The sequence below is a fragment of the Trichosurus vulpecula genome, chromosome 8, assembly GCF_011100635.1.
Source record: "Trichosurus vulpecula isolate mTriVul1 chromosome 8, mTriVul1.pri, whole genome shotgun sequence".
NCBI lineage: Eukaryota > Metazoa > Chordata > Mammalia > Diprotodontia > Phalangeridae > Trichosurus > Trichosurus vulpecula.
The window spans coordinates 164559165-164582118 of record NC_050580.1 but is presented as its reverse complement, the minus strand read 5'-3'; the positions used below and the strand labels follow the sequence as shown (position 1 = coordinate 164582118).

Below are 22954 nucleotides of genomic sequence, written 5' to 3'. Positions count from 1 at the left end.
AATAGTCATAATTTTCCATGGATGGGATTTTTAAAATAATGTTGAGGAGTGTACAAATGAATGAGGAGTTGTCACAACAGACAGATGTACTGTTGTCATTGAAAAATGCTAATTAGAAAACTTTAAAATAACTTATTTTGAGGTACTTATTTATTCCAAAAGTACTTATTAAGTACTATTATGAGAGATAGTATGCTTGACACTGGGGATGCAGAGATCCATACCAAACAATCCTTGTCCTCCAAGAGCTTGTGCTCTTTTGGGAGGAAATAACATGTACCCATATAGATAAATACAAAGTCATTCCTAGGTACCCTAGCATCTGTAGGACTCATATCCAAGGTGGCATTTGAGTTTTGCTCTGAAGGAAGCTAGGGATTCCTAGAGGCAGGATTGAAGAAGGAGTATATTCCAGTTATGAGGGACACTGCCCAAGACTTGGAGATGAAATGTAGTCTCCCTGTAAACAGCAAGCCTAAAGACTGTATGAAGGGAAGCAATGTGTAACAACCTGGAAAGATATTCTGGAGCCCATCTGTGAAAGGTTTTAAATGTCAAAGTAAGGTATTTGCATTTTATCCTAGAAACAAGAAAACACTAGAACTTTTTGACTAGCAGAATGATATGGTCAGACTTATGCTTAAGGAATATAATTTTGGCAGCTACATGGAGAATCTTCAAAGAGGGGAGAATCTGAAGTCTGAGATGCCAATTAGATGTCCATTGAAATAGTCAATGAAGGTCTAAAGTAAGATGGTAGCCATAGGTATGGAAAGAAAATCAGTAAGACTTGTCAACTAGTATAAACTCCTTAATTTTGTAATTCTTTGAAAATATATTACATATATACATTAATATATATACATATAATATATTACAAATAATATATTACAAAACATTGCCACTGTCTCACAAGGCACTTTGCATATGGCACCTAGATAGAGCACTGGACCTGGAGTCAGGAAGACTTAAGTTCAAATCTAGCCTCAGATACTTCTTGGTTGTGTGACTCTGGGCAAATCACTTAACTTCTATCTACCTTAGTTTCCTCATCTGTGAAATGAGGATAATAATAGCACCTACTTCCCACGGTTGTTGTGAGGATGAGTAATTATAAAGTAATTTGTAATTTGCCAACTTTAAAGTGCTATACAAATGCTGGCTATTGTAGTTATCATTGTACTTATCTGAAGCTCTTACTATATTCCATTTTGCTTCACAGTTTTGCATAGTTGTTGTACTCTTATTATATAGTATTACATATCTATGAGTGTGACATATTCCCACTAACTAGATGATAATATATTAGTAGGGACCATGTTATTTATCCTTGTCTATCACCCCGTGCATTAGGCTTCATAATAGCAGAAACCAATTAAGTCATGAATGAATAAATGAATGAACAAAAACAGAGAGGGAGAAGATAGAGAGAGAAAATAGATCACATTAGCCTTAGACCATAAGTTAGATATCCTATTCCCCAGACTAGATTCCTGCCCTGTATTTCATTCCTTCTAGTCAGGCATAATGCCAACTAGTGAGCCAAGTACAGATTACATTCTGAGAAAAGGTGAAAAGTACCATGGATGCATTAATGAAGGGGAAAAAATCAGGAAAATAATTTACCTATAATAACAACATTGTATAGACAAACAATCTTGAAAGACTTATGAACACAGTGACCAGTTATGATTCCCAAGGACTAATGAAGAATGCATGTTACCCACCTCCTGAGAGAGCAAGAGGATTCAAAGCAGTGTACTGAAAAAAAAAAATGAGACATTTTTTGGATATGACTAATGTTACGTTTTTTTTTGCTTAGGTATGCATATTTGTTACAAGAAGGACTTTTTTTCCACCCTAGTGGGGGTAGGATGAAAGGAAGAGAAAATTAATGCTTATTGCTTTTATTTAAAAGCAGAAAGTAGCCTAGAGCTATATCGTACAAAAGTGGCATCTCTAGAATAACCACTTTATTCTTAACTTCCTGATCCTCATTCCTGGAAGGAAATTAATCACTGCCCATGTAAGGAATATAAGCCCCTTTATCACAGGCATCACTAACCGTCCTTGAGATACTATTAAATCCAGCACTCCTGTGGAATTACTAATTTTAGTATTTGATATATCAAAGTGTTAAATGATTATACTACAGAAGAAAAGTATGAACCATGATTCAGTATTCCCCAGGGTACTTATTTCATGAGGCTTTGGGAATATTTATCAAGTATAAACTGAGGTATAATTTCCATTGCCAAAGGACAGTGGAAAGATACATAGTAAGCATAAGAAAACTACAGCATATTATCATTGAAGGCTTGTCATTGGAGAAGTGTGAAAAAGCTATCAAGGACATGTATGACTGGAAAAAGAGGGTAAATGATTATATCAGGCTTTGAGAAATCACAGACAACTCAAGTCCTATGTTGGCACCTCCCAAGATATTAGCAAAACCAGAGGTAGGTGCCTAGTACATTGGGTGGATTGGCTTTGAATGATTTACAGTACAGTGGAAAAAATGCTGGTCTGGAACCTGAGTCCAAATCCTGGATTAAACACAATGCCTTAGCAAGACACTTGACCTCTCTGAGCTTTACTTTCCTCATGAACGAAATTAAGGGGGTGAATTAGAAGGGTATTGAGGTCTCTTCCAGCAGCTCTAGAACTGAAATCCTGGGAATTGTACAGGTTGAGAAGGCATTGAGGGGTTACTCTCTGTACTGATGTTTGGATGGAACACAAAGTAATGAGACAACTGATCTAAGTATTAATTTATGTGCATAAAGCTATCATAAAAGATTGTAAGACTATTATATCTTGACTGGATGAAAAGCATTTGTTACCCACTTATATGCTAAGCACTGCTAGGGACACAGATTAAAAAAGGTAAGACAGTCCCTGCCTTTAAAGACCTCATATTCCAAAGGGAGATGGTTAAGAGGGTTGTTTTGATTTGGGAAGGCATAGGGGTGCTGAATGGAGTTACAGAGAGAGGGGATTTACAGAGATGGATTTCTGGCCATGCATATGGCCACTTTACATTACAGAACACCTGGTGATCATGCCCTGGTGAACTTAATCCACTCAGTTTTGGCCCTCCTGCCCAGGCACTAAGCTATCCTGATTTTTGAGTAAGTTTGTATGGATTTACTCAGGGTTCCTAGAAAAGGGCATGGAAATAAGTTGAGGAAGGGAAGTGAGCAAAGGAGTATAGCAGAATCCATGGCAAAAAGATAATTAGTAGAGACAACTAGATGGGAAGGAGTTGGGCAAGTTTAGGGTATTATGTAAATTTGACTTTACTAATTCACAAGTACAACATAGCCCCAGGGCAGGAGGTGTAAAACTGAGTGGATTAAGTTTCTTGGGGCATTTAGTGAATAAATATTTATTAAGCTCTCTCAGTGTGAGGCACTGGTGATACAAGAAGAGGCAAAAGACTAGCCCTGCCCTCAGGGAGTTTATAGTCTAATTCATAAAGTCTGGTGGTCTGGATGATAATGTGGCAATACAGATGGCCAGAAGGTAGCCATCTCTGTAACCATGCGGAAATTATGAAATCACATTAGCAAGGAGCAAGAGAATTGTCAGAAAAGGAAACCACGGACAAGATATCATTATTTGCAATGTCTTCCATCCCTGCAGCCTCTGTCATGATGTGTTTGTAAGTATTATTGTACAGAGAAGAAAGAATTCCTACCCTGTCTAGAGAACAGGATTTCTGGTAGGGATTTTTTAAAATTCCAGCCAAAAAAATCAAATCAGTACAAACCTTTTGCTGCCATTTGGTGAGAGAGCACTGTACAGTCCTGGTATGTTAAATAATGTTTGCTGTCCATAGAAGAACAGAATGAATGGGGGCCAAATCCTGAATCGATTGACATAAGCCTAGGTTTAAAATGTTCATTCTCTTAAAAAGAACAAAACATAGCTTATTCTTGTTTATAATTCTGTCTCAGATTTTTATTTTGTTTTGTTTCATCCTCAGGAGAAAGTAAAGATTTTCTCCTTCCCTTTTTTCACCTTTTTACTTTCCTTGTCAGATAAGTTCCTCCTATATATTTAGGTCAATTGGAAAATACTACCGTCCATTTTGACTTTTATTCCATGATAGAAAATTCACTGTCATTACAATGAACAAATGCTACAGATCTAAAGGCCAGGCTGTCCTAAACCCACGGGAAAAAGCCCTCAGGGGATTCAGTGGACAATTTATCTTCCCTTCCTAGGGAGACTTACTCTGTAGCCATAAAACTCAGGTCACTGAGGATGTGGACTTTTTTTTTAAGAATTTTATAGCCTTGCCAAATACTGTCTCACATTTTCATCACTTGCTACTCCACATTATCCTAAATCAGGAAGCATTGCCCACAGGGATAGGGCCAGGAAGAGATTTTGCAAAGAAGCAATTGCTAAAATTATATAACCCAAGAGTCCCAGCTTCCAAAGGTACCGACAGGACCTGTAGGGGGATGTGATGCATAATGACACATAGGGAGAAAAACCATCTGCTTATTTCACTAGGTGAGACAAGACAAAATGAGACAGAAAAGTGATCCACAAGGGAAACAGACTACAAGAAAGGCCCCACAAGTTAATGACATATCCGGTGAAGGGGACTTTGCTCCCTAGGCCCCTCATGGAGGTACTACAGTTTCTAAGACCAGGTATTTCATGTATATCAGTAAAGGACTGTGACCAGAACCAACCTAGATTCACTGTAGACCCTTACAGAGATGCGACAGCTTTTGATTCACCTATTATATATAATTTCCTTGAGTATCTCTTAGTCTGTGTGACATGTGTTTTGATAGTGCTAGGTCTGACCTAAAAATCTAGTGTCAAACAATTCACATGGCAAGAGACTGGCATTGCTGGATTTCTACTGCTTAATACCACCATGGAGATTTAATGCAATCAACCAAAATGCATTTATTAAGCACCTCCTCTTGGGTACTTGGTGAGGCACCAGAGAAACAAATGCAAAAGTTAAATAGTCTCTGCTCTCAAGGAGCGTAAATTCTCCTTGGCCAACAGAACTCCTAATCTCTTACTGTTTAGAGTTCTTCCACTCTGTCTGTAATGCTATCTTTCAAAATCCCCTGCAGAATGGTAGATCTGAAGGACTCTTTACTGGGTCTGAGTGAGGCAGACTCCTCATGTTTTCTGCAGAGGCAGAAGTCAACTAGAAATACAATATGGAGAAAACCAGTTCCTATTTCCATTTGAGACATTTTAAGAGATCAGTTAGATTCTTGTTGCATTAACTGATCAAATATACCTAAGTTTTCATTTTTACTTCACAAACTCCATGACTGTAAAAATTGCTTCAATAATTTAGTTTTTCTTATGTAGATGTTTATTATCTTAATCTTCTTGTCTGAATTTTAATTTTAATTCATATTACTGAATACTTTATGTGGTAGACTAGCCTGACTGGTAGGAACTACCTGGCCAGCCCAGGTAGAGACGATATTGGAATGAAATTAGATATCTAACAATTAAGAAAAGTTTGCTTAGCCATAGAATGAAAAAAAATACAGCAAAAATACAACATTGATTTATATAGATACAATCTTCTTCATCTAAATGCATAAGCACATATGGTCCACAGACTGGGATATGATCACTCTCAGGGCTAAGGGACATCAACCAAGTCTGAAGGGCAGTGGTTCCCTATGGGACTCTTTTGGCCTGGAGTGACTGGGAAGCCATGACAGCTTGGTCAATTAAGTCTTAAGGATAGTGTTTCAACAGTCCAGCTAGCAGCTTCTGTGGGGGTGTAAGATACACCCATAGCCAGCACCCAGAAAGCTGCCAACAGCACGGGTTCTTTTGATCTGCTTAACTAAGGAAAGTAAAGTGAAGGGGTTGACAAGCTTACTTTAATTCAGCATACAAATATCAGTCACTTACTTCAGGGGAGAAGACCAGCACCCTCAACTTCAGAGCAACATACAAACAAATTATAAACATCAACAGACAGACCCAATACAGATTCATAGTTACCAACATCTAGGTTCAGCCCGGGAGCTCAGAACAAGGGCTGGCCCAGAGTCACACGCCACCACTGCTGTAAGGAGGAGCTCCAAGGAACAGACAGCCAACCCCTGGTTTTTATATCTTTTTCAGCGTCAGGGGTGAGTCACACATGCAACTGACCCACGTGACCTATAATCGTCACAAAGAGGCGGACTTAAACCCACATGGTCTAAAAGCTTCTGCTCTCCCAGACATATAAACTAGGCCCTCCCTGGAGTTAGCCCCACCTTGGCTAACCAATTTGGTTTGGTTGCCAATCCACACCCACTAAAGTTTTATACCTAATAGGGGTTTGGGCCTGGGGCTTAGCACCTAGTAAGGCTCAATGAATTACTCAAAGGGAACAAAAGCCAAACTATTCAAGGGCATTTGTTGAACTAAGTGCTAAGGAGCCCATTTTTGCTTACCAACACACTGTTTCAACATCATTTTTGGAAAAAAAAACTAATACAGCCTTTAAGGTGTAGGACTATAGGAAACCTAGCTCAAACCACATGGAGGAGCCCATTTAAATATTGCTTCTCCCATGCCTTCCAACCAAATACATCAGTAACAGAGTTACTGTTTATATGGAATTCTAAGGGGCTATTCTGAAGAAGAATATTATTAAGACATAACAAAACTGTTGTGCCTTTTGCAGAAAACCCTTATTTTCAGTAGGAGAATTGGTCTGCTTTACTTTGGGCTCCTCGGCATAAAGAGCAGTTTATTCTCAAGGGCTACCTCTGACTCAGCTGAGCAGTGAATTTCCACATCTTAGCATGTCAAGAAGAAGGAAACATGTATTTTTCAGTCTAGTAAATGCTTCTACCCCAGGGGTTTGCTGTCAAGTATTCATCCAATGCTGAGAACATAATTATGGATTATTCCTATCTGACCCTATAGATCACTATGAAGACATACACCCTGGGTATACTCTAGATGAAGAATAGAGAAAAGCCATTTAAAATAAAAAGAAGAAATAAGGAAAATTATATTTGTTAACAAGCATCTTAATCATTTCCTATTACAAGATGTGGGGCATGTTTCCTTAGCTTTTAGTTGTTTAAAAAAATAACATAAATAACATTTCTCTTTAAGTAAGGGAGCCAAGCACAAACTGATGTATTTTCCTAATTTTTAGCTTGCATTATTAAACTCCCTCTTAGTCAAAGACAAAATAAATGAATTATCTAAATTTTGATGATGACCAGAAAAGCAACAAAGGTTCTAACCAAAAGAGTATTCTGGTTAACCCTCTTTTGACCAGAAAACGTAATGAGGGCATTTCATTCTACTGATATACTAATTTATGATCTGTATGTCTCTGAATGTACTGTGGGAGAGAAAATGAGGAAGGACTTCCATATCAGCGGGTTAGCAAAAGTTAACCTTTACTCTGATCTATCTAGGCAAACTGTATGGAGGAAATATTTACAAATAGGTTTAGACCTTGGAAAGGAGACAGTTTAGTAAAATGGTGGGGGAAGATATTCTAGGCATCCATACAACTAAGTAGAAAATCTAAAAGAAGTTAATTTATCAAGAAAGCTTTAAATAAATGCGACAATGAATAGTGATAGTAGTAACCCAGAGTCTGGGAGGGGCCAGGTCAAAGAGGTATATCATAGGTTTACCTGGGAAAAGGCTTTGAAACTAAAATGGTTTGGTTCTGAGATGTGAGAAGTATGAGGAGGAGCTACTGTTAGGCTTTATGGAAGCAGATGGCCTCCATCTGAGCAAGGATTGAGAAGATTTGGTCTGTACCCAAGAATACCAAAATTAGTCAGATTCAATAGAATTTAGCACCTTACCCAACTACTTTTCAAGTAAGTTTCAAAAACAGTAGAAATAGTACTGAACCAGAAATCAAGACACCTGGATTATAGCCCTGACTCTGCTACTAGTTACCTGCCTGACCTTGGACAAGGTACTTAATAGGTTTCTGCCTTGATTTTCTCATCTTTAAAATTTCTGAATTATAATTGTTGAGTATCTTGAGATCAGCGCTACTCCAAGTAGTGAATACCACTGTACAGTAGGATCTATCGATGATTATGTTTCATAAAGCATTTGACAAATTCCCTCATGCTATCGTTGTGGACTCATTTTTAATTCTTCTGAAAATGCAGTGTTCCATGACTCAGATCCATACAAAAACACTGGTAAGATATTAAAATTTTACTCTAAAGCTCTGCCTACCCTTTGATTCAGCAATACCACTACTAGGTCTGTATCCAAAAGAGATTTTTTTAAAAGGGGGGAAATAAACCTATTTGCACAAAAATATTTATAGCCTCTATTTTTGTGGTGGCAAAGAAGTAGAAATTGAAGGGATACCCATTAATTGGGGAATGGATGAATAAGTTGTGGTGTATAATTGTAATGGAATGTTATTGTGCTATAAGAAATGACAAACGGGATAATCTTACATGAATTGATACAAAGTATAGTGAGCAGAACCAGAGAACATCATACAGAGTAACAGCAATATAGTATGATAAAGAATTGCGAATGACTTAGCTATTCTCAGCAATACAATGATCCAAAACAATCCCAAAGGATTCGTGATGAAAAATGCTATCTGCCTCCCAAGAAGGAACTGACGTCATCTGAATACAAACTGAAGCTTTCTATTTATGTTATTTTCAGATCGCTCCCGGAATGATTCAGTGGGACAGATATCTGTTCATGTAGACATCTCAACCATTCCAGGAACTGGGGAGCACAAAGTGACAGTAAAAGGTAAATCCAAAGTCTGAGCAACCCAAGTGTCTGATTAGAATGTTAGATAACTGGAGAAATTAAAAGTGTGATTTTTTTTTCTTTTCTTTTCTTTGAATCACTATACAAAACAAAATGCCTTTGAAATTTTCTAGCTATTTTTGGATAGAACTTGGAAAGTTCAATACTTGGAAAAAATGTCAATATTTTGATTTTTTTTCTTTTTCAAAATTTTCTAATGACTTCTGTTTTTATACCATAACACTTTTCTCATTCCCACCCCCCCCACACACACACACATAATATTTGTGACATTCCCTGGTAACAGAAAATACTATGAACCAGCACCAAAATAGCTATTAACCTACCAATCAATATGACATACCAATATATGCAACATTCTGCATCTGCAGTTTCCTAACTTCTCTCTCAAGAAGAGGGAAATGTTTTTCACCATCTTTTTTCCCAGGCAGAGTCAATGAGTGGGTTTCAGTGAACAAGTATTTATAGACCATTCCCTACATCCTGGTATAAACACTTTAAGAATGGTGATAGCATTTTTTTTTTTTTACTGCACCAAGGAAAAGATGATCAGAAGGGATATAGAAGAAAATATAATAATTTAATTTGTTAAACTTGGTATATACTTTTTAACAAATTATAAATAATTTGGCGTTTGTGGTTCTATGTATAATCTCGTCATTTGCTTATTTAAATATTTCGTTGAAGCTTACTAGTGTAGAATTTAAAATTAAGTTTAAAGAGTAATGGTGCCAGGATAGTCTCACTATTGGTATAGTATAGTAGTTGATGGATTTTATCTCCATGATTCCCAACATTTGGGCTTTTGAAAGAATCACTGAATGACTTGGTGAGTTTAGTACTGTGAGAACACAATCTGGATACTCATTAATGCTAATTTAGCCTCCAAAATTATTTGATAAAAGAATATTAAAGGGCAACTACATATTGCTTAGTGAAACAGAAATTTGTTTTGCTACTGCTTTTTTGGTGGGGGGAGAAATGGGGAGTGTGTGTTTCATTGGTCTAGAGAACTGCTCAAGAGGAAACTCCCTCTGTCAGTGCAGGTCTGTGATACATAGTCTTGCTGAAGTACTGAGAAGTTAAAAAAAAGTTGCCTGTATGTGTGAGAGGTGGGGCTTAAATCTACCTCTTCCTTAGTCTGAGGCCAGCTCTCTATCCACCCTGCATCTCAGTACTGATTTCTTGCTTTCAGTCATATCGGACTTTGTGACTCCACTTGGAGTTTCCTTGGCAAAGACACTAAAGTGGTTTGCCATTTCCTTCTCCAATTCATTTTACAGATGACTAAACTGAGGCAAACAGGATTAAGTGACTTGCCCAGGGTCACGAGATTAGTATCTGGGACTAGATTTGAGCTCAGGAAGTTGAGTCTTCCTGACTCCAGGCCCATCACTCTATCCACTGCACCACCTACCTGCTGTTATAAATTTTAAGCTCCTTGAGGACAAGAACTACTTTCTTTTTGTCTTTGTCTTTTTGCATTCTAGCACAATGATAAATTTTTATTGACTCTAATTGAAATGAACCTTCCCTTTTTTAAAGAAAAGATTTGTTAACTTTAATTAAAAATAAATACTGATTCTGGCTTAATTTATATATCACAATAAGAGGAGTCAGAAAACTTAGAAAGTATCCTTCTTGATTAGTGCCAAGTAGCATTTCAATTGCAGCCAAAACCCCTCATAGTTGCACTGAAGTTGGATCCTCCATGGCTAGATTACTCTCCTGGAAGCTGTCCTGGAAGCATTTCCTTAACTGCAGGAGTGAACCAACCACTCAGAATTGATACAAAATAGGGAAATTTTATCTTTCTGCATATTTTCATGCTAATGCTTTCTACTCCCTTCTCTTTCCCACGTCAGTCATCGCCATCAGTGACCTACACTGGCAAACCACAGCTATGTTTCGCCCCTTTGTGGAGGTTTTCATCCTGGGACCCAACCTCGGCGACAAGAAAAGGAAACAAGGTACCAAGACCAAAAGCAACACCTGGTCGCCCAAGTACAATGAAACTTTCCAGTTGTGAGTATTAGTTAAATCTCATTTACTTAACTGGCTGTCAGTCATAACTCAACTAAGTCTGTCAAACAATTAGAAATAGAAATGGTTCTAGTGAATAAAACAAAACCTAGGGCCCATAACTTACCTGTTCTTTGTCCCATGATCTCAAGGCCCTATTCCCTCTTAGGTGAGAGTGGGAATCACAACAATTATTATGGCTATTTATTTGTATCGCCACATAATAATAAGTTTATGCTGGAAATTACATATGTGTAAATATATAGCACTTTATAATTTCAAAAGATTTCCATATAGATTATCTCATTTGACTCTCCAAATAGCCCTCCCCAGTACAAGTAGCCTTCTCCCCATTTTATAGATGAAGACAATTAGTTTCATAGAGTTTAGGTGATTTTACCTAAGCTCATACAGCTAGTAAATGATGGAGTTGGGATAGGAACACATCCTCTGAATTTAAGTGCTATTACCCTTTCTCCTATAGCACACCATTACAATGGGTTTCTCAGAGAAAATAAAGCCTGAGGCAGCTGGATGTTGCAGTGAGTAGCGCCTCAGACACTCAACACACTTATTAGCTGTGTGACCTTGGGCAAGTCATTTAACCCCAATTGCCCTGCCTTCCCCCACTCCAAATAAATAAATAAATAAATGAATAAAGCCGTTGGCTGATAAACTTCCCAGAAACAGGTGGTCTTAATCCAGTTAACATATGTGTGTGTATGTGTGCAGAAAAGCCTATGAAGTGAAACCATCATAGGCTCTGAGGATAATTCTTTTGGAGATGGTATAGCATTTGGTTTCCTTACTCTCTGTCCCAATAGCACAGGCTAATTCTAAATATGTTCTAACATTTCTCAATCTCCACCTGTGTCTCATAGCAAGTTACTATTTCCTTTACTTTTGCTTTAAAATGCTCCCTTACCTTAGTTAACAGTTTCCTCCAGGAGGAAAAGTTAGACTCTGCAAAATGTTTGATCAGAAAAAATTAGGAGTGAAAAGCAAGTCAGAAATTTTTACTGCTGGGGCATATATAGTGTATTCATTAAGGGCCCAGAATATCTGAAGATGAATCAAAGAAGGTTGGGGGAAGGAATGTTCCTGGAATATCACTAGTCAGCCTTCTTCATTATGTTCTGTTTTGCACTGCCAAGTTGTCTCAGGTTATTAGTAGAAGCCATCATCGGCTACATAGTTGACAGGTCTAACTGTTGCCATAGGAAAGAATTGGCATGAGCTCTGTTGTGGTGCAGGGAATTTGTATTCAATTTAAATGATTGAGAGTAGTCCTTGATCTTCTGTGCAGGGTATTCCCCTGAGAAAATCAACAAAGATATGATTCTTCAGTTAAGGTTTGGACAGGGGGAGAAGGGGAAAGGTAGAAGATGGGGAACTGTGGCATATGGTACTAGGGCATTACAAAGCAATCTCATGAGTCTCTAGGAACTGACCACCAGCTTCTGTTCTGATTTTTGCATCACCATAGAGAACTGGCTCTGAACTACAGGAGATACATTAGGGTTGACAACAAGGAAGAGCACCCAAGGAGAAGTAGGAGAATAGACTGGATGGGCAAAAGAACAGCCTTATCAAAGAATGCTAGAATGAGGAATTTGAATATTGCCTAATGGGAAGATACTGCAGGTTTGAGCAGCAAGGTGGTACAGCTGATAGAGCATCAGCCCTGGAATCAGGAAGACTTGAGTTCAAATCCAATCTCAGACACTTACTAGCTATATGTGGGACCCTGGGCAAGTCACTTAACCCTGTTCACCTCTGCTTCCTCATCTATAAAATAAGCTAGAGAAGGAAATGGCAAACCACTCCAGTATCTTTGCCAAGAAAACCCCCAATTGGGTTCACAAAGAGTCAGATGTGATTGAAATGATTGAACAAAAACAAAAAAAAGTTGTGGGTTTATGAACAAGGGACAGGATAGAAATCAGAAGATCATAGATTTAGTGCCTGAAGGAAACTTAAAGACCACTGAGTACAACCCCATCAGTTTGTGGCCCAGGGTTACACAGTATCATATTTAAGGAAGGATAGTCTGGGTAAAATCCAGCTAACAGAGAAGTGGGATAGCCACCTCCATAAAATGAGAAGAGAATAGAGTGACGTTAATCATCATAGGAATTCAAGCTGGAAGGGGCCTTAGTAACCAGCTAGTCAAGTCCTCTTATGTTATAGCTGAGGAAACTGGGCGCCAGAGTAGTTAAGTAATTTGCCTAATGTGACACAGGCAGTAAGTAGCTAAAAGTCAGTATCTGAACCCAAATCTTTTGCAAACAAATCCAGTGCTCTTTCTACTACAATCCCTGCCACTCATGATCCAACTAGCTGCAGTTTAAACTACCAGAAATAAACACATTGAAACAAAGTTTAAGGGTTTAGTCCAACAAAAAGTTACATGTACAATGAGCAAATTATGAGAAGGCAATACCAAATGTTTGTCTGAATGTCTCTGGATATTTGATGTAAGCTATATTTCTGTCTAGAAAATCTATGGAATTTATAGGATAGATTGGTAGATAACCAGTAGGTGGATAGCTACATTAAAAAACATCTCAGAGATCTTTCAGGGATGAGAGTATCAGGGTTTTGAATCCAATGCTTTCCAGTTACTCAAGTACAAACATATCTGAACAACATGCAAAATCTTCAGTGAGATTTCAGAATTGGTTAGGGGATCAGAGGGTGAGAAAGAATTAATATCCTTGATCAAAATTAATATTTTTAATCCCCACAGCATCCTGAGTAATGAAAACCGCCCAGGGGCCTATGAACTTCACCTCTCAGTTAAGGATTACTGCTTTGCACGGGAAGATCGAGTTATAGGAATGACAGTGATTCAACTCCAAAATATAGTGGAGAAGGGGAGCTCAGGGGCATGGTATCCGCTACTGAAAAACATCTTTATGGATGACACTGGCTTGACAATCCTTAGGATACTTTCTCAAAGGACCAATGATGACGTGGCTAAAGAATTTGTAAGACTGAAATCAGACGCAAGATCCACAGAAGAGGTTGCCTGAAGCCAATATTGCAAGGTAGCATCCTCAAGAACCTAAATAAGCTGTTGTTTGACTAGTGCATGTGTGTGCAAATCAGTGGGAATGCATAATCAACTATGTTTAAGTGTTTATCCGTACTCTGGTGTGTGGAAGACCTGTATGACTTTTGATGCCTATTGGGGTTTGGAAAGTTAGTAGTTCCATGAAGTGCCAAAATGAAGATTAAAGATGCATTATCAAGAGTATCTTTTCAGACATCGATTTCATTTCATGACCAAACTTCCATCTCCTCAGCTCATTCATAAATTATTTGTCCTTTGAATTTATTCATTAATAGTTTTCCTTATATTAGTGTTGTGTGTTGTTTAACAACAGGCAGTTAAGCCTATCTGTGCATTAGAAGGTATTCTGTATTCATATCCTTTTTATGTTACTTCACCATCATCTTAGATGTCTAACCAATAACTTTTTCTACCATAGCTAGAAATGCAGTTACTTCTAGAAAGTGTTTGTAATTTTATAATTACTGATGTAATGTGATGATTTTTGCATACAAATGAAAATAGAAATGGTGGGAAATATTTTATGCTGACCACTTTCCAACCTTTCTGAACTATCACTGTGAAGAAATGCTATTAAAGCAATCTTATATAAAGCAATGCTCACTAGTTTGTTTTAAAAAAAGTTTGATATATTGAAAAAACTTTTGTTCTTCGAAACTGCCAAGGTCATATCACATTTGTACAAGAAGGTAAGTTGATGTATTTGCTGTGTGGCATAATGCTTTTACCAAATCTTTTTTTTTTTTTAGAAAGTGATGTAGTCAGGGTAAACAATTTAGAAGTAGGAAGGCAAATTTGTTTCTCCAAGTCATCTATTATGTGTAATGATACTGTTAGTGTTTTCCTTCTGACAGTTATAAAAATCACTTTACACACTTAGCTGTATAATCAGTTAAGTCCTTTATTTTTTTCTTTAAAAAATATTCAGCAGTTTGTACTGAATGCAACATGACTATGTATTGCACTGAAGCAAAAAAAAATTGTCTTCGTATATTTAGTGAAAAAAAATGTAAAATAAAGTCTGACGAAACTGCTTTCAGTTTTGTAATTTATGTTACTGATGTACCCACAAAGTACCAGGTATAATCTTGAACTTGAAAGAGAGAGAAGATGGAAGTGCTTGGAAAATATTTTCTATTCAAAAGCCCATCTGACTGTATTATTTATGAATGCTACTTCCATAAATCCATAATGATCTTACCAAGTTGATGTTTTTATATAAACTATCTTAACATTTTCATCTTCTATATTCCTATGGTCCCACTTTCGCAGGTGAATGTCTACACTCAGGTATACAATGGCACTTTCCAAATGCAGTCAATGAATGAATCCCTTGTAGTAGGCTATCTACATAATGGATTCAATACTACTGAACCTCCAAACCTGACTCAGACTGGTTTTGTTGATCGATTAGATCAGATATTATACGTATGATAGTTCTCACAACTTTTCTGTTGCTCTATATAGTTAAAGTAATATAACCATACAAAAAATGGGAAAGAGAACCTCTGTGGCATGGTATCATCCTCTTTGGAAAACAATGTCTTCATGCATAAAAGCGGCTTGATGAGCCCTAGATTGTTTTCTTAAAGCATCCTCAATGTTGCATCTTGTCGAGCAATTACTGGATCAGTGATTGCTTACAATGCATGGCATAAACACAATATTTTAGCACATGCATTAATAAATACTTATATATGGAAAACATAACTTTTATAGGACTTCCTGCCTCCCTCTTTCACTGATAGAGCATCATTTCCTTGTTTAGAAATGGAAAACTCAGGTTCTTTTGACTCTTAAGTATCAATGAAATATGTTTGTGAAGTTCAAAAATAATGTTCTGTCTTAAGGACGTTTTTCTACATAATTCCAGTTGTAGAAATTACTGAAAACAATAAGCAACATAATTTTTTAAACAACTGCATTGCTCAGACTATTTGCATCTGTGCTTCACTAAATATATTTGTTTGCCCCACTAAGGAAACCTGATATACAAAAATGAGAACTTTTAAGATAAATTAGGGGGTAATTTTCACTATACTTAAGGACTTGCCATATGGTTTCCTATAGCAAGATCCTTTGGTACATTTAAGAGGCGATGTGGTATTGTAGAATATCAGACAACAAATGCACGTCTTTGCTAGCTGTGTGAAGGCATGAGTAAGATGCCTCAATTCTTTATCTGTAAGATGTAAGACCTGTACTGACTACCTCATGGGAAAATGCTTTGTAAATCTTAAAGGGTAATAGAAATATGAGTTATTTAAAACATGGTTCCATTTCTAAAGTTTTGATGTATACTTTTCAGAAATACATCCATAATATACACATTCATACGCCACTCTTAACAAGGAAAAGAAAGCAAATTAGGTTCAATTCTGTTTTCTTTTTCTTTGAATGGGGAGAAGTTAGGGGACAGACTTCCACCTGTTCTGAAATTTAGGTTCTTAGAGGGTTATCTAGGGGCATTGCAAGGTTAAGTGACTTGGGCCTGAGTCACACGGTCAGGTCTCACTGACCCCACGGCCTACTCTACATGCACTATAGCAGGCTTCCTCTGAACACTTAATTTTCATTTGTGATATCAAAACTAGGTTGAAGAAGAATTCAGTACTTTTCTATCACTCTGAAAGCATGATCTCACTTCATCATTGCTGTACCTGTTTACTGTCATTATTAAGAGGAAGCAAGGGGCAGCAGACAGAAGATAGTAGGCAGCGACCTGAGTTTGATAATTGATTAATTTTGTGAACATAGGCAAGTCACTTCACCTTTTCTGAACCTGTTTTCTCATCTGTACAAAGATTAGAGCATGGGAATGGAGTCAGGAAGAGGAAGGTGGAAAGGAAAGGAATACTAAATTATATAGTGCCTACTATGCATGGAGCGCTGTGCAGAACACTTTATAAATATTATCTCATTCGCTTCTCAAAACAACCCAGTGAGACGGGAGATGTCCTTGTCCCTGGGTGACAGTAGAGGAAAACCACAGTTTCAGTCTCGTCTTGGACACTGATTAGCTGTATGACCCTGAATTGTATGATTTCATTGCTCCCAGCCAAACTAAGGCTTCTTCATCTATTTGTTGTTGTTCATTCGTTTCAGTCGTGTCCGACTCTTTGTGACCCCATGGGGTTTTCTTGACAAAGATACTGGACTGGGTTTGCCATTTCCTTCTGCAGCTCATTTTACAGATGAAAAAACTGAGGCAAACAAGATTAAGTGACTTACCCAGGGTCATACAGCTAGTAAGTGTCTGAGGCCAGATTTGAACTCAGAAAAGATGAGTCTCCAGGCTCAGGACTCTATCCACTGAGCCACCTAGCTGCCTCTTCATCTATACCATGGGGCTAATCATAGCACCCACCTCCCAAGGCTGTTGTGAGGATCAAATGAGATAACATTTGTAAAGTATTTTGCAAACCTTAAAGCATCATAGAAATTCTAGCTATTTTTATTGCTACTTCATAAAGTCTTAAGAAAAGCAATGGTAAATCTTAAAACGTTGTAAAAATTCAATTCAACAAACATTTGTCAAGTGCCTCTAAGTACAAGGCACTGCAGTTAAGTGTTAGAGGCAACGGGATAGAGAAGTACAAGAGCTAGGCCTAGATGCAAATCCTGACTCTACGTCTTTCACTGGGTGTGTTACCGTACTCAAGTCATTAAGCTCTAAGGAGTCTCTCCCCACTCTAATTCAACCTCCACTCATTTGTCAAATCGATGCACTGGTCTGCCCTCTACTAAATGCCCTCCAATGGCTCCCTATCACCTCCAGGATCAAACAAAAAATCCTGTTTGGTGTTCAAAGCCCTTCATGGTGTGGCGCCTTCCTACCTTTCCAGTTTTCTTATATCTTATCCCCTTGTATTTTGCAGTTCAGTTATACCAGCCTCCTTCCTGTTTGTCAGACAATGTATCTCCCAATTCTGTGAATTTTCACCAACTTTCCCTCATACCTGGAGTTCTCTCCTCCCTTACCTCTGCCTCCTCACTTCCTTCCAGTATCAGCTAAATCCTGTCTTCTGCCAGATGCCTTTCCTTAGCCCTCTTCCCTCTGCTGTTTCTCTCTCATTTTTCTTGTATACTGCATGTCTGTACACAGTTGTTTGCATGCTGTCTCCCAGTTAGACTGTGAACTCCTTAGGAGCAGAGACTGTCTTTTGCCTTTTTTTGTATCTGCAGTGCCTCGCACACAGTAGACACTTAATAAATGCTTACTGTTTGACGGACTCTGTTACCTTATCATTATTTACCATCCATCTAGATCTCAATGGAACCTCATTTATCAAGTCTTATATAAAATGAAGAGACTACACTAGGTATTCTCTGGTGACTCTTGTGGCTCTAAAACCCAGGAGAAGCAGAAAGAGAGACAGGGAAAATCAAAGTTTCAGCCTCCCAGAAGCTGATGGTATCCTGGAAGATACAACATGTAAACAGATGGATAAATGCAAAACAATTCAAGTAGAGGAACATGACTAAAAACTAGGGTGGGTTGGGCAGGGATCAGGAAAGGCTTCCTGTATGAAGTGGTCCCTTGGTTGAGACTTGAAGGAAATCAGGGATTCTGAGAGGTAGAGGAGAGAACAAAGTGTGTAACATGAACTGTTACTAACAGTGTTTGCTACGTAAATGCTACAGTAATGTTAGCTTTCATTTCATCTCGTCCTCACAACAGCCCCATCAGGGTTATAATAAGATGCAACATATTATTATATTATATCATATATTGTGTACAATAGTATAAATATAATTATGCAAGAATTATTATCCTATTGTACAGATGAAAAGGAGGTTAAAAGAGCTTAAATGACTTGTCCAACTTCACATAATTGGTAATTGGCAGAATCAAGATTCAATCCCAGTATTCTTTCTGCTTTACCAGGCTGGTGATGGCTCCCTAATAGATGATGTTTTGCCCCTCGGATTCAATTTAATTAGATCCATCCATTCTAGGTTTTTTGGATACAGTACCTAGCAATGACTAACTATGGTGATATGAATTGTGTCAGACTGAAGTTTATCATCACCAGAAAACACAGGTAGTAATTTTGAAGGTACCATTAATCCTAAAACCTCAGTGTTCCTTGAGCGCAGGAATGTTTCCGTGGTCTTTGGATCCAAGCCACGTATCTCTGAGGTTGTACCAGATAATCTCTAAATCTCTCTCTATAACTAACATTCTTTCATTCTAATTTCTGCAATATCTTTCCCTATGCCTTTGAATCTATGATATAACTAAACTAACCATGGCAAGGTAACTTTGACATTCATCAAAATTTGTCTTGATAGTGTGCCATCCATTCACATAATCTAGGTGGAAATCCAGACTGGATCTTGGATCAGCCAAATTAATTGGACTTGTGCCATTGACCCTTGTGGGGATATTATATCAAAATCATGTTACATTAGACGGTCAGATGACTCAGTGGACAGAGTGTTGGGCCTGAGTTCAGATATGACCTCAGACACTCACTAGCTGTGTGACCCTGGGCAAGTGACTTAACCTCTGTTTGCCTTAATCCACTGGAGAAGGAGATGGCGAAGCAGTCCAGTATATGAGCCAAGAAACTCCCTTGAACAGTATGGTCCCTAGAGTCATGAAGAGTCAGACAACTGCTCAACTAAAGAAGAACAACAGCCTATAACCAACCACAGTCTTGACATAGGAGTTGTACAATGTAAATACAAGTCTTAACCTAAATACATTTTTCAGGCTGAGTTTGTATAATACAAAAACAAGCCAAGTCAGTCGATGAGTTCATTGGTGGAGGAGCTGGGAAGAAAAAGGAATTAATAATCAAATGGATAATAAAACAGAATAAACAACATATTGGAATGGTTTTTTCAATGTTTCTCCACCTTCAACTTGGTATCAAGGTTATCACAGAATCATATAACTTTCAGGTTCACCTGGTCTAAGCCATACCTTGCCAAGAAGTCTTCCTCCTACCCTCCCAAAGCAATCATTCAGCCTTCTCTGAGGTAATTCAGTGTACTCTCTGGACACCTCTACTTGTTAGGAAGTTTTTCTTTGCATGGATCTACAACTTCTACCCATTGATCCTAGTTTTGCCCTCAAAGCCACACAAAGGAAGTTTAATCTAAGCCTTTTTAGATGATACAGGCAGCTGTCACTTCCTCTATTAATTCTTTTCTTCTCCAGGCTAAATATCCCCAGCTATTTCAGCTGAACCCCATGTAGTACAGTCTCAAGGCTTTCACGATCCTGGTGACCCCTCTGGACCCATTCTAGCTTTTTTAAAAATTTTCTTTCCTAAAATGAGACGTCAAAAACTGAACACAATACTCCAACCAGATCAAAAAAACATGGAACTATTGCCTCTTTTTTAAGGCACAGCACTTTTTTAAAAAATTCAGCTAAATATAACATCACTTTGGGGGAAGTTAGAGGAGGGGTAATGTAACATCACTTTAACGGAGAGGATTTAGAAGAGGGTTGGCTGCTCCACTGTTACTCATATTGAGTTTTCAGTTCAGTAATATCCCCAGATATTTTTCACAAAATAGTTTTCTAGCAATACCTCCCCCATATATTTGTGAGGTTGATCTTTTGAGCCCAAGTATAGGACTTCACATTTGCAAACATACGAAATATTTACATGAAAAGAAATTACATTACCCACTCTTCCTTCTCTATAGAGGAAACTAACTTTCCTGTGAGATATTAATGGATAATCAGCCCATTCCTCAGAGCTAAAAGGGGAAAAATCAGAGTGATTAGAGCAAAGATGAGAATTTTCCAAGTGGAAAAGGAATATAGGTATTCTGGACCTTTCCTCACATAATTATTTCCCTATTTTTCATCACTAATACCCATTTTATTGATAGGTTCTGCACAAAGGCATTGGTGTATCCCCAGTCAAGATGCTGTGAGATGCCTATCTTCATAATCTCCTAATGAAAAATGTTTTAAAACTTGTTTTTAAAAATAGCACTGATGACCTGGTTGATTTTTCTCATAGTTTTTCAATGAAGTGTGAAGTATTCTGATAGTATGTCCAAAAAACCCTCAAAAACACAAGTACTGTCAGAGCCACTAAGAGGAATTTTAATCTTGCTACTCCTGACTACATTCCATAGTATGTTATCAAGAAATACATGCACTGTAGCAAAGACATTTCTGGTAGTTCCAAGGCAAGAGCTTAACACTTTGGCACTCAGGGCAACCATCACAAGATGCAGCCCCAAATCAAAACAAATTCAATTTAGAAGAATGGTACAACTCTGATGAGAGGAGATAACAAGGTACAGCAAGGATACTCTCTTATGGGGGAGGAGGGGGGAGGAGGAGAGAGTGAGAAGGGAAGTTCAACTGGACTGCAACTGGCAGCAAGAAGGGGGTGCTTCCTGCTAACTAGAGGACACAATTGCCATAGTGGATACACAGTGAGTGAGTCGTTAAGTCATGAGCTATGAAGAGGTGGTTGAAATCCCAACTCTGACATATACAATATGACCCTAGGGAAGTCACAAACTCTCAGTGAGGCCAGGCAAATTTCTAGTACAATAAATTGGAGAGTAGTTGCCAGTCTGCCTTTGTAGAAGAAATTTCTTTATAAGAATGTCCTGTACTAATTAAGTCATAATTCCCCCCTCAAAAAAAAAAAAGAAAGAAAACTTAAACACTAAGGTCAGTGGTTTTTGCTCATTGAAAGAACATAAGTGCTTTCAGCAGCCTCTAAATTTTGGAGCCTTGGAGCACAGCCCCATTCACTATGCCCTAGTTAAAGCTATGCTAAAAGTTAATCTTTTTTAGTTTTGTTTTCAAAGAAGGCATGAAGTATAGGTACAAGAAGAAGAAATATTTCCTCCCTTGAGTTTCTGGAAGGATAAGGTAAGAATGCTTCACAAGGGGGAAATAGATTGTAGCCTCCTTCTTTAAGAATAACAGTACTGCATTAACCCAGCTAGTTGTAACAATTAGAAGACTGGGGTGGGAGGGGGTGATGGGAAAGGCTCAGCAGAATTTTTTTTTCTATTCTATTCCTTTGAGTTACCATTCAGCATATAGATTATGAACAACTTATAGACTAGAATCTAGAAGATGAGGCAGTGGTTGGAGAATGGAAAGTGGGGAAATGTGGGGTTTGGTACAGAAATGAGAAGGAGGATAGGAAAGGTATGCAAGCCCAGGGACAGGAGAATGTAACAAGGGAGAGAATTAATATTTCTTTTTTATAAATGTACACAGTTTTAATGCCAGAAAATCCTACTCTCTATAGCACATATGCATGTATTTTGTACTTAGTCTATTCACGTGTTTAAATGAAGGCACAAAGCTCAGGCAGACTTTGAGATATAGGGAGCTCTGATTTTCAAACCATGCCCAAGGTATATAGATGCCCTGTCACAACTCAGTGTTAGCCTTTAGCTTTAAAAAAAAACATGTTTCAGGAGGAGAAATGACATGAATCATCAGCAAGAAGAATATAATTTATTGACCTTCTACTACTATGAACTAGGCTTGAGGATCAATGGAATGCTTTAAAAAGTTGTTGGCTACAGAGAAATTAATCACTAGAAAATGAAGGCGTCAGTCCAGATTTTCTGGTATAGCTTTTTAAAAGAAAGATAGGTTATCCAAATCATCCTTTCTCCTCATCCCCATCCAGTGATATCTAAATTCTACAGAGGCATATAGAGTTAATGTTAATTCAATATTTTATATTTATTATAGCTAGTATATTCATTTTATGTTGGAGTTATCAAGTCAAACTGTATTTTTAAGTTCTATGTGTTATAGTCTTTTGGGACTTCCTTATACAATTGATATGTATGTTACTTGTAGCCATTTTCTAGAACTTGGAAAAGCGTCTTACCTTTTTTTTTTTCAATTTTATTTAGATAAATTGTTGTATAGTTGTGTTTGCTATTATGATATAATATTGGTCAAATCTTTGGTTTACCTGATGCTTGCTCCTTAATAAGGGCCTGACTTCACAATTACCACATTGATTCTATCAAAAAATATGTCCTACTTTATACAACAATTTCCAGAAATTCACAAAGACAAGAAGAAGGTTCACTTAACACACAATTGAA

General features: G+C 37.7%; 1 protein-coding gene across 1 annotated transcript in view; it reads left to right on the top strand.

Annotated features, from left to right (window-relative positions):
* UNC13C (unc-13 homolog C) overlaps positions 1 to 14722 on the top strand; it is a 580271-nt gene extending 565549 nt beyond the window's left edge. The window contains exons 29-31 of the mRNA XM_036734862.1: positions 8674 to 8766; positions 10653 to 10812; positions 13559 to 14722. Coding sequence (XP_036590757.1) covers positions 8674 to 8766; positions 10653 to 10812; positions 13559 to 13844 — 539 coding nt within the window. The 3' untranslated portion in view covers positions 13845 to 14722. The remainder of the gene's footprint in view (positions 1 to 8673; positions 8767 to 10652; positions 10813 to 13558) is intronic.
* Positions 14723 to 22954: the final 8232 nt, after the last annotated feature.